The following is a 12,922-nucleotide window of genomic DNA, read 5'->3' as shown; positions in this document are numbered from 1 at the left end:
ACATCACTCATTCGCAAGAATCAAAAAAAGCAACAATTAAAGTCTTTGTAAATGGAGGTCTTTTCTGCTCCTCTTCTGCTCCTATAATGCCAGAGTAATATCTTGTTATGGGTCGTCCCTTCTGCTGCTCTTTGTGCTTTATAGGAGCTTTACCTCTGCTAAATCACTTCCATTAGATATGGTGATGCCTAGGCTATGAGTCCTTTTAATACAAAGTACAATGAAACAAAACCAAGTAGACTATATTAAGATTTCCTTTGTTTTGTTTTTGTTTGTTGTAAATTATTATTTTGCTCCAGACTTAATCATTCAGTTCAGTCTCGCGAGGCACCAGGCACACATCTGTTGTCTGTATTAACTTTGAATTTAGAAAGTGGATTTTCTGTCCTGTTTTTTCCACCTTGTGAACTGGGTGTACATCTCTAGTGTCATCCACGTGTGTGTGTGTGTGTGTGTGTGTGTGTGTGTGTGTGTGTGTGTGTGTGTGTGTGTGTGTGTGTGTGTGCGTGTGCGTGTGCGTGTGCGTGTGCGTGTGCGTGCGTGCGTGCGTGCGTGCGTGCGTTGTACTGAGGGGACGGAGCGCTCTCTGGGTTTTTGGCAGAGACTGTGAGGTTGTTATTTGGCGCTTCTACCTGCTGCTGCTGCTGCTTGATAGACCGTCGGACTTCTCAGCCTGCCCGGGCGAACTGGTCTGAGGACTGAAGCTCAGCATCCCGGCCCCTCTGGGCTCCTGATGCTGCCACCAGCTATTCACTGTAGAAATGCCAATATCTGAGGAAAATCTTTTTTGTTGTTGTTGATGTTTATTTCTTTGAGATTTAAAATCCTGTGTGAAAATAGTTTAAGATGATTTTAGAAATTAATTAAAATGCTTTTTTTCATACCTGCAGTTTTCTGTCACTGTACATTAAAACGGCTAAGTTTAAAGGTGGGATGAGTCATTCTTAAGGAGGTTGTTAATGTTGGCATCTCTCCTTCACAATGCAGTTACACGGCTGCTTGTCAGGTTTACCGTCCCTCTTGCTCTTCATTTACCCTCCTTGTCCTCGTACTCGAGCAACAATGTCACATGTTGATTGGCTGGAGCTGTGTTATGTGGCTTGGTACAAGCCACTTTCTGTGTTTCCCATTTGCAGAGCCAGAGCTGTGTACAAAAACCAGATCAGCGCACACAGAATGGACGACTAGTGGACCGTGAGGAGATGATAATCTTACTCCAGAATGACTCACCCCACTGTCACTCAAATCATATTTTCACCTTTTTTAGAGGTTTGATGTTTTTTTGTTTTTTAAAAAAAAAAACTTTATTTTTTAATGGCAAGAGTTGTACAAGCTGCATGTTGTCAGTGCAGGGGTTATATTTGACAGGTGTAGCTGTATGCAAGTTAACATCCAGCACAAGTATACTGATACATTTACACTCAGAGCAAGTATTGCTTGGATTAATATTGCACCTTCCAGCCTGGATGTTGAAGTGGTGACAGTGCTGAAAGACAAGAGAGCACATACAAGCAACATGAGCTGTTGGGGGACTAATGGTATTTTTTTTCCTAAGTACTGTTTGGGACCACAACATAGATGGAAATGCAGATGTGGACAACAGCTGGAATTAAAACCAAGTTTGGACTGATTCTTCTTTAGGTTTTTATTCACGTTGACTCATCAGACCTCCTCTCAGACTGTGCGGGCAGGTCCAGACTGCTTGAAAGGCCTTTTTCATAGACATTTTGACATGCTATAGCCATTTGTGTTGCAATGAGCAGCATGTACAGCACCAGGACCCTGAAACTAAAGCAGCTAAATGAAATTCAGCCATCACTGATTTTATTATTTACACCTGTGCTTTTTCTACAGTGACATGTCCCAATGGCTTCCATCAAAATGCTTTCTCCCAGGTTTGCCTTGTTTTTGTGGGACACTCAAACATTATCATTCTTGTTAGTGCATTGAAGTTAGTGATATCATGTAATTCCTATTACAGCTCCACCTGCTTAGAGGACTAATCCGCCAGGGTATTTGCAACACCTGTGTGAGTGTGCAGGACCTCATCACATTGTTTCCACCTCAAGAATCAGTCAACTGAGCCCTGTGGAGTTGGGGGATTCAAAGTTGTGGATCCAGGGAAGTGCAGGACCTTAAAATGTTTGCTATCGGACCACCAAAGAGACACAGTGTGATTCAAAGTTCATAGGAAGGCAGTTATAGGAAAAGGAGGAAAAAATGCCAGCAGAGATTCAGTGTGGTTCTTTTTAGGACTTGTCTGGTATTTTTGTATTTATTTACCACTTTGTTAGGTACAGCTGTACAATCTAATGCAACCCAGTTGTTTACAACAGCCGGACCATTGACGAACCAGGTGGCGTCAATGATCTTGATAACGACCCCACAGCAGTTTAATGCCAGGGACTCCACTGGTCAAAACCAGCCAGAAAAGCCCTTTGGATGAGAGGTGAAATGTTATCAGGTGTCCTACATTCAACCCTCCTTGGATGACTAAAACATAGAGCATGATTATAGTTTGAGCTTGCACCTAAACTCACAGTCTAAAAAGGATCCATTTCAGAAGATCCCATTTGACTCTATAACATTCAGCTGTCAACACGATTTGTCTCAATAGTCAGCAATTACTCTCCTGTAACTGTGAAAGTACTGAACCGACCCTGACACGAACCTTTCCCAACATCTTTTGTGTACCTAAATGAGACCCAGAGTCACTGCCAGCCAACGGTCAACCAAGTCATAGTTATTGACAATCAAATTGAAGTATGCATATAAAAGAAATATATATACAGCCAGAAAAAAACATGACACGGCATACTGGACAGTGTATCGTCACTATAATAACGTCTTCTGTTGAGGCCTCAACCTTGGCAGAAACAAAGAGTACATCTGTGGAACATGACGATCTTGGCAGCAGAACAGATGCCGCCAGGATCAAACTGCAAGGCTTGCCACAACATTTTCTCAGGAACGAAGGAAAAAACTTTGCAATGAACAACTTAAGGATATTGAAGCAGCAAGAATTATTCTTGCAACAATTACTCTCATACTTTGGTTTTATCAGACACGTATAAGGATACAAATTAGCTTCCTCAATGGCAACACGACTAACTGTTGTAGTCACTGGCAGCAGCTGTTTACATGTTAACAGAATCCTTTACCAGATTTAGGAGAAACCCCACATGTTCTGCTGACATCTCATGGTAATGCTGGCATCCTGTAGATGAATATAGGTGTAATGTGGAGTGGAGTGAATCTGTGCGATGGCTTTACTAGTCATACAGTACATGAAGCATGATTGTATCTGGTTTCCTTTTTCCCTAGTTCACAGTAACTCTACTAGTTCTGGGTAGAGGTCAGGAGGTGAGTAGTCTACAGATACTCAGTGCTTGTAGCAGCATTCAGTGTGTTTTAGATAATTTAGGCAAAGATTTGCATTAGATGAGGGTTAGAGTTACAATACAATATAGAGCAAATAGTCATGAAACCAGCATTTAGTATCAATACAGGACTTTGCAAATATAGTATTTCCTGTTTTCTGTGAGCGACCTATCTACATTTTCAGAAACCTTTGAGGATTATGAGCCTCAGGTCTCAATTAAAGCACATAAAATAAACATATTTTCATCCATTTCTTTGAATTAAGCTGGCAAACAGAAAGTTCTATGACTGTTTGCAAGAAAGCTCTGAAGTATAGCAGGTTACAAGGCAATGTGAATCAAACCAAGCTGTGTCTAGATTATATAGTCTATCTCTGAGTATAGAGTGTCTGTCAGGTCCTCTTCACTTGAGTCCTCTCCTTTAAGGCACATGGACCCTCGCCTGTCAAAAACATGCATGTGAAGCTTTAATATCTTGGATTTATGTCATTCACTCAACAACAAATACACAATTTAAGACCTTCTGTGCTATTAAATGCACTGTACTCACCCCAGGTGCTGGCAGTGGAGATCTCCTGCACAGGGGCAGTGTTTCCTGGGTCCCTCGTCCTGAATGTCCCAGGACAACAGCTGTACCAGGTGGTTGGAGGCACCAAAGCAGCGCTCACGCTCAATGGGCTTGGCCGAGCAGACAGGGAAGAGCAGGGCTGAACCAGAAAGAAAACACACTGGTATAACTTCTGGGAGAATGTAGAGACACTGAGCAGCACATACTGCTCTGTGTGCTGTACTGTACCTTTATGGAAAGCACAGCAGAGGTCTGAGCTGCAGTCAGTCTGGTACTGACAAGTGCTGCCAGCTTCTCCTTTCGTTGCATTTTGACTGCATTGACCCCATACGCATAGCTGGTCACCACAGCACTCCTCATCCTTAGTACAGGGCTGAAAGAGAAGAAAAATAGCTTTCATTAAAATAGATTTCTGCTGACATCTGTCATCAAATGCTAATTCTTTGTGCAGTATTGGTGTCTGAGAACTTAGCACGCACCTTCAGTTCAACGATGCTGAAACTCAGCGGAGTGTTAATGACAGTCATGATTCTCTAAGTGTGAAGTCTGCTGATGTTTTTTTTTTATTGTTGTTGTGAAATATAAATAAGATCTGCAGGTCAACGGGTTTCTGACAGCAGTGAGACAGATTCATAGTCCTGCACACCCTCTATGAATTGTTAATGTGGCGATATGGCAAACACAGTTCTGGTTATTTCCATGCAGAGTTTCTCAGTGCAGCACTTTTGATAAGGCACAGATCCTGTCCTCTGTGTATTTATTATCCCTGCACTCTGTACCCATCTTTGGCAGCCTGCCAGCATCTTTATCCCTTTGCACTGCTTTTTACTCTGCTACACCGAGGCCAGTTCATCCAAAGATGACACGACAGAATCAGCAATAATAACCGAGTCTTAAATAAAACCAATGGAAGACTTCAATCACTAATGTTCTTTTTTGTTTTATACATCCTTCAAGAGAAAGGAGGAAAAAAGGAGCTCTTATTTAACCTTGACACATGCTGTCCTTTCATGTGAAGCTCACAGGACAGTATTCACAAACAACACACTCCAATTACACTTGTGGGCACACTGCAGTGCAATCGAAGTGAAACCTCAGCAGCCTGGAGGTCGCCGTGTGTGAAAGCGACAGGCTTGAAAAACAGTGCATTTCAAAGAAAACCGAATAGTGCAGATTAAGATAACATAGGTTCACTTACCACATCGATTGCTTTGCAAGGCAGACACTTTGAGTCGTGTGTGTCGTACAGGCAGTACCTTCCCTTCCCACAGTCCTCGTCAGTCATACATCCCTAAAGATAAGAGAGTGGAAGGATTACAACAAGATTACGTCAGAGCGGTCCAGTTAACATGTGAAATAAGAAGACATTATTTCTATTTTCAAGAACACGCGTGAGCTCCTGATGGGTGCTTATTTTTAGAAATTATGCTGAACATGTTTTTGCAAAATATCTCAAACTTAAAAATCTCTAGACATCCCCATCGGCATATCATCTGCATCCAAAGGTAGAGCAACTCCAGATTTAAGGCACATTCAAGTCACAGTGAAGAACTAAATAAATTAAACTCATAGTTAATTCGGCGCGGGGGGAAACTAGCAAGATATTTATGAAGAATGAGGCGCCTAATCCAGTTTTATTTTTACCTCTTGTAACTAGGACAGGCTCTTGTCCCTGAGTTACCACATGAGCACTTACTGTGTTTACCTATCCTGCCTTCTGTGTCTAACAGCACATCATTCAATGGACCCCTTCTACCAATACTCAAAATGTATAAGTAGCAAGAGGACAACGCTTACAATATACTGACAGTGATGATCCATTGCTCTTTTAATTGGGTTTCTATATGACAATGTTGTGAACAACCCTGTCTCTGAATGTGTGTTGTTGCATAAGAGCCTCTTCTGTTAGATGCTTTAACCATGATGCTGAATTCCAGTTACAAGCAAGAAAAGCACAAAGCACATGCTGTCACTTCACTGTCAACAATTTTGTGCTGTCATCAATTTGATAAATGCACTTGAGCTGTGCATCAGCATTTTTTTCAATCTTTCTTTTATACATGGTGAATGAAAATATTGATTGGTGCCTAATGAATGCACACTGTACATCCCACATACATGATGCTGCTGCCAGGCTTTATGCGATCTTGAGGCCTTTTCATGTTAAGAAATTCAAACTGAGCAGTCAGTGGTCATATGAAAAACAGGAGTTCTGTTTAGAGATGGATTTTTTCCACTTCATTCAAGAGTAAAGGTTCACAGAGTGAACTTACATGATCAATACTGTTGCCCAGGTCAGTAGACTGGTCGGCCCTGGTAATGTTGATTGTCTCCTGTGTGATGGTGGGAGGCTGGTTTAGTAGCAGTTACAAAGGGAAAAAAACATTATGTCACTTTGTCCAGAAGCCTACCTGGTCTCCTGAGGTGTTTACATGTTCACTGTCAATCACTTTATCAGAAGCAGTATCATTGTGACGACTTGGAGGAAGGTTATTGGGATGAGGGCTCGGATTGACACTTTCGTTGTGCCTCTACAACGATTGGAGAGATGATCAGAGACAGATTTCAGGTAAAGTGCATGCATTAAAAAGTCCCTCTAATATTCCAGTTCTTTCAACTGCTGCCTGTGTTACACTTTAACCAGAGATTGAAGTTTTGTTTTTTCATACAGATTTTCATAACACCAGCGAATAACCAAATGCTGCTCTCAGCAGTCAGCAGTGAAATAACGCTGTGTCATGTAAAAAGCCAGACGCTGACTGAGAGGTGCAACTGGCTGCCTACTTGGTGAAACGCATCCTCGGGCTTTTGCTGCGGATCCTCTGGCAGTTGCTCCACTTCCACAAACATGCGGTCCAGCTCCGTTTGTCCCTGGTCGGAATTACCCTCCAGGATGTGACTGATGCCCGAGTCCACTATCTCGGGGAGGATACCATTGCTGACTGCTGTGAGAGCCAGAACTAGCAGGGCGACTCGCATCATGGTGCTGCTGCTGCTACTGCTGCTCCTGCTGCTGCACTCTGAGGAGGGTGTGGTGATGATGCTGAGAAACACAAACAGCGTCACCGCAGCGGATTCGTCTCCGTCACTGAGGGAGTCGTCAACTCATAGATGTGCACCTCTGTAACATTTTCTAAACAGGTAAAAACTCACGGTAGCTGGTTTCAGCGGAATAATATGTGACCACTGCTTTCTAACCGGCTCTCATGGTGTTCGGTAAAGTTGACAGGACACCTCAAACATAGTTCCGGCCAAGTTTAACCACCGTTCTAAATCAGTACGCGAGGTAAACTGCCAGTAACCATAGCAACTGTACTTTTGGTTCATACTAGCTATCCATTAGCTTTAGCTTACTGATGACACAAACTTAACACAGAGGTTGACCGACTATAAGCCAACTTGCATTAAAACCAAACTTAAAAATGGACGCAGGCGTAAAGTCCACAGTCTCTTTTGTCGTCGTTAATGGTCTAAGGTGAGACTGCAATATTGAACTCAACCAGGTGCTGATGTAGCTAATTTGCTATCTTAGAAAGTAATGGACGCGACAATATCAACCATTTCAAGACAAGTTTCCTTACTACTTTTCCCCTACAGCTCCTAACGTTACTGTTTCAAATCCAACTCTGTCTACATACCCGTGACTCTGCTAAGATAGATACTGAACATTGCAAATTTCTCCCAGACAAAGAATACACAGCATAAAAACCATCCAGTTAGAGGCGTCGTTAGCGTGTCCTGAAATTACTGCGGTAATTGCGTTTCCACAACGACATTTTGCTGTTGAAAACAAAATTCAGTCTATCTCAGTTGTATAGTGGCGGAGGCAGAAAGGCCAAGAACTGCTCAGAAAACTGTGACAAATTAAACCACCACCGTTTGCATGGCCACTCTGGAGGTGAGTGAGAAAATTTCTGAATTTGGGTGAAGCACTCCTTTAAACCAAATACCCTGCACACGCAGCCCCACAGTCTAGCCACGAGGTGGCGGTATTTCCTTTCATAGCAGATGTGTCCGGGCCGCGGACTCTGCGGTGTGCGCCCACGTTTGCGGTGTTCCATGCTTTTGTCTATGTGCTGCGCAGACTGCTGTTTCTGCTGACACTTTGTAAAAGTCCGTGTGGCGCCTGCTGGTCTAATGCTAAAGGAATTCGTTCACCTGAAAAGCCAATGTTTTGTACTAGAATGAAGTTTCTCTCCTGATATTTGCGCTGTCCGTGTCCACATAATCATGAGATGTTAGTTTAGGCTCATGTCCATGCCTTTCAGTAACATTTTTCGATGCAAACATTTAATGATTTAGCTTTTATTTCCATCCGATTTTAGATTTGCAGCCCAATCAGATTTAATTCAACCTCCCCCCAAAATCCAATCTTTTGTATAATGAGCAACTTTCTTCCTGTGGGGCAAGCTCGCAGGCCATCAGTAGACGGTGGGTGGTCGGTCAAGCAGTGAACTATGTGTTTGGCATGAGAAAATCTGAATCCTCTGGATTAAACAGCAGCCGCAGGAGCTGCTCAGGGATGTGTCTGACTTCAGAGCACCGCCCTCCAAAACTGAAATCAGCCACACGGAGAAACTGCTGCCTGTCAGGCTGACTGAGGACCGACGCACTCCAGCCCAGGACCCCGTCTGTCCGAAGACACAGCAAGACCGAGAGTTTGGATTGGGCTGAGATATGATGTAAGTTCATCTGTTTTACACCTGCGAGTTTTTTTGTGTGTGTGTGTCGGGCATGAATAAGTGGGTGGCGTGAGAATGAGACACCTGACAGAAGTGCTGTTTTCCTGACCTGACCTGTATTCCTGTCACAAGTTTAAGAAGCGCCTTTGTATGACAGTAAGACAGGGTTATAGTAAGGGTTATGGCACAGGGAATGATCAAGAAGTAGCCTGTTAATCCAACACGGACGCTGGTATTGTGATCACGCCGCTTTGTTCTGCTGCCATTTGACTGTGAGCTAGGTGTAATGGTTGCTGGTGTTTGGAGTTTTATGAACACGTGTTAAATCTCGTGTTTTTTTGTGAGCGCCGTGGTTGAACTCAGATGTTTGACTCTGAGAGGAGTCAGACATCTGGGCTCGTCTCAGCCCCCAGATAACAAAAATGTTATCTCCACTTGAGCAACCTGCGTTTTTTTTGTTTGTTTTTTTTTCTGTGCTGATGTCTGTGCCATGAATCACTTTGAGTGAATGTGTACTTTTCAAACATGCCTCAAGGCAAACCCATTCAAACTGGACTTAGAGGTTTTCTGTAAGAGAGTTAAGAGTAGAAGCAGGTAAATCTAGGTAAGAATCATCCCTCACCAAGACCAGCCTTAACTGAAGGCGGTCCTGTCAGTACAAGTTAATGAACTCTGTACTGGGTTTTTATTCTTTTCAGTCTTTCTTAAAGGTGACTCCACCTGCTCAACAGCTTCCAGAGCATAAATAGCCCTTGAGCGTGTCTTTGAGGTTGTAATGACACAATTTACGTAATAAAGAAAGGTGTGGTGTTGGCAGTTTGTACTGTCAGGTTACTGAGGGAATTTCAGTGAGTGACAGAAACTGTAAATGTTTGCTAGTGTGGTTAATATGCAGCTACTGTCACTGATCAAATACACAGCTCAACCTTTGATATGCGCTGCATTCCTGATTAAGCAGGAAAAAACAGTCAGACTTATAAAAAAAATTGGACCAATGAGAGCAAAACAACTGTCATAAAGACAATGCTTTGATTAATTTGTGGGACTTTATAACATCTTCAGTATGACTGATCCGCTTCTCCTTCTTCCACGTTTCAACATACCCCACGAGCGCTCTGTCTGGGATGATTCATATGTCTTGCAAGATGATGCACGATTCGCTCAGCAGCATTTTTAAGGAGGGTCACTAGAGTCATACAAACAGTGGTATTTTGCCTTCCCACTGCTGTATGAGCAATCATTTCCTGTGTACTTTACAGCTGTTTAAGATACAGCGTACTGTTCTCCATCAAACAGGAAGATCCAAACTTTATTTGAGTCTGCCAGTGAATGTGCTAACATCTAAACAGTGTTCATACATATAGTATCTGGTCTTTGGCCCCAATGCCAGTGGTCTGTGTGACTTGTACTCATGGAAATTAACAACCTCGTTGTGCATAAACATTCAACTGCAAACCACATTATTCTCCTCTTGCTGAAATTTCCCTCTCACTAAGCCTTATTGAGTCATTCGTTGAAGTCATGCTATGATATAAAACATATGGAAAGACACAGCAAGCAGTGTGTTGCTCAGACAGATAGGTAATCTTTTTGCGACTGCGCATTTCGCCATGTGTTTTTGCCAAATAGCTGCAAGGCTTACGTTCTGAACATGCTCACTGATTACAAATTTAACTCTCAGTCGTGTTCTCCCTTCAACAAAATACCTCGCCTCAGAGCAAGAGAAGACACAAACATCATCAAATCTCAACACTATATATTAGAGCTGTGTGAACAGTTCTAACTCATGTCCTGGATAACATTGGAACACAATGAAAAACTGGAAGGACAAACCCGACGCAGCAAACTAATTCAGTTGACATTTACATACAAACTTCCACATTTTCCAAACTGTCCTTTGACTTGGTGCCAGTAGGTCTGAAAACACTCGGAGCACGATAGGCTTCAGCGCCGCTCCAGTCGCTTACAACTGTGAATTCCTGTGCCAGTGTTTCATTTTTAGTTTGTAATTACCAGCTTTGCTAGAGTTTAACAACAGTGTGTGGAGATAAAAACAGCATTACAGAAAGCTGCGCAGGTCCCTGCAATCATGCAGCCAAAGAAGGCCCACATTACAAGGATGCATGTGAAAAACCTAAAAATGTTATCAGCGACCTCGTCTTTTCTTGATTGTAGATGCCTCACCGAAGCATTTCAGACTCTCACTCCTGTAGTTCTAAACTGCATTTGGCATAATATTTTGCAGTTGTCACAACACCCTTTCACAGCTCAGATTAACTGAGTGTCACTTATGCACGACTGCTCACCTGTCCAATGTCCAAGCTGTAATGATTGCGTCAGTCTTCAAGTTGCTCTTGCTGTCACATTATTAGTCTGTGGTTACAGCCTCTTGCATACAGGTAAATACATATAATTAATACAAAAAAAAATAGACATTATTTAAAGACTTTACATTTTAGTTTTAGAAACAAGCACTGTAGGTAAAGAGATGCCTTGATAACTCCGTGGATCAAACAGTTAAATGGATACATTAATGAATGAATGTTCCAGTGAGTGAATCAGTCAATAAATCAGAGTAATATGGGAACATATGCTTTGGAGGAAAACAATGTAAATGTGTTCTGCTCAGCCAGATAAACTGATTATGAGTGGAAGGTTGTACTCATTATTGCCAGGGAGGTGTTGTAAACTTTCTCCTTCCTCTCTGCAATATGTTTCCTTCCTTGTTCCACAGCATAAAGACAGGCTCATGTGCAAGAGAGAGGAACTTTCAGAGATAGGTCGGTCATGTTGTTCCCGTAGCCTGTGAGTCTGTACTCAAAATGTTGACTGCAGTATTAAAAAAAACAACACAATCTCTGCATTCTTAGAAGCTGATGCTGCACTGCAGCATATTTTGGGACATATCACATCTACACACCCTTAAAGATGGAGGCACTGAAGGAGGTACAGGGAGACTTTGCTGTTGTAAAGTCACACTGAGATGTCATTAACTCTTTCCATCTGGCAAGGACAGGAGCGCACTGAAAAGGGTTTAAACACATCTTAGTCGTGCTTTAAAGTCACAGAGGTGGAATTTTACAGAGGCAGCTCTCCTCAGAGCTTTGATCTGGACAGGAAACCAGACACACTCCACAGGAAGTGTTTGGATGGGAGGCGTCTGAGGGAGCTCACGCACTTTGCTGCACAACTCAGAGCTTTTTGAAGTGTAAAATAAGGGATTGAATCTCTTTTTCAGTGCAACAGTGATTCAGTTTAACCCCCAAAACAAGTGGATTGTGTCTGAATAGTTTCTGAGGTTGAGTTTTGTGAGAATCCTTGGTCTGTGTTGTGACCAGGGCCTGCTGCAGTTCATCACGGGTGAACCCTGAACACTTGACTGTCATTGAGTTGACCCTTGTTTGTTTTTGTGTTCATGTGAGGTAATCTTGGTCATGTGGTCTCTTGTTTACAGGTCTAGTCCTGTTAATATGTTTTTAGGTCATATGCTGTTTTCTTCTGCAACATGACACTTGTCTATTCTGAGCCTGGCTTTATGGATTTCTGGCTTACAGAACATGCTATTCCTGCTAGCCAGTAATACTGCCACCTAACCCTTCACTGTGCCCCCCCCCCCCCCCCCCCCCCGTGATATGGATGAATGAAAGATGCCTCTGATTTCTGACCCTCAGTGCCAGTCAGTTTGTACTTTGCCTTGTGCTTTATATTTACTGCATTTATGACATGTCAGAGGATCCACCTTCATTACTTTATGATGTTCTGACGGTGATGTGAATTTGTTTTCTTTAGCTATTCTCCTTTATTTGAGAACATTGTTCACTCTCATTGTCATGATAACTAATTCATTCATTATTGTAACACATGAGACTGTGTGGCTAAAATAAGTGCTCAAGTGAAATGTTTGTGTCAGTAGCTGGGCAGGCGTGACTCTGTGCGCAGTGTGTCCGGATAAATCATTCTCCAAAGAAGCCATGTGGCGAACACACCTCGTGGGTCAGACGAGCCCGCAGGCAGCAGCCCGAAGCTTCACAAGCCTGCTCCTGTTTGTGTAAATTCAGTTTTCTCCTCAGAAGGTGACTGATGTTTACTGCGTTCTGTCTCTACCTTGCTCATGACAGCTCTTCTTTTGTTTTGGCACCGCTGCCTGAACACGCAGCCAGATTTCAGAAAGCTGAGATAATACTGTGGAGCTCTGGGGCCTGGTGAAGGGCAGAGCCAGCCGGCTGAAGTCCACATGAGTGCACTGTTTTCTGAGTCACACTGCCTGCTTATCAGGCCCGCAGAGGGTTCCT

At 42.9% G+C, this 12,922-nt stretch overlaps 2 protein-coding genes across 3 annotated transcripts in view; one reads left to right on the top strand and one right to left on the bottom strand.

Moving 5' to 3' along the window:
* Positions 1-1,624: 1,624 nt before the first annotated feature.
* On the bottom strand, positions 1,625-7,449 carry dkk3a (dickkopf WNT signaling pathway inhibitor 3a). Its single transcript, XM_070962062.1, has 7 exons — positions 6,733-7,449; positions 6,360-6,479; positions 6,222-6,281; positions 5,147-5,239; positions 4,177-4,321; positions 3,931-4,087; positions 1,625-3,822 (listed from the first exon to the last, which is right to left on the bottom strand). Exons 1-7 carry the CDS (start codon positions 6,928-6,930, stop codon positions 3,735-3,737), a joined length of 861 nt encoding a protein of 286 aa, XP_070818163.1. The 5' UTR covers positions 6,931-7,449; the 3' UTR covers positions 1,625-3,734.
* Positions 7,450-8,524: 1,075 nt separating this feature from the next.
* Positions 8,525-12,922, top strand: part of mical2a (microtubule associated monooxygenase, calponin and LIM domain containing 2a) — a 31,579-nt gene continuing 27,181 nt past the window's right edge. For both annotated transcript variants that reach the window (XM_070965063.1, XM_070965055.1), the window contains exon 1: positions 8,525-8,630. The gene's annotated coding sequence lies outside the window, so the exon portion shown is untranslated. The remainder of the gene's footprint in view (positions 8,631-12,922) is intronic.

Source organism: Chaetodon trifascialis, chromosome 1 (genome assembly GCF_039877785.1).
Source record: "Chaetodon trifascialis isolate fChaTrf1 chromosome 1, fChaTrf1.hap1, whole genome shotgun sequence".
NCBI classification, from domain to species: Eukaryota; Metazoa; Chordata; class Actinopteri; order Chaetodontiformes; family Chaetodontidae; genus Chaetodon; species Chaetodon trifascialis.
The sequence above is the reverse complement of the archived record's forward strand: the minus strand, read 5'-3'. Positions and strand labels throughout refer to the sequence as shown.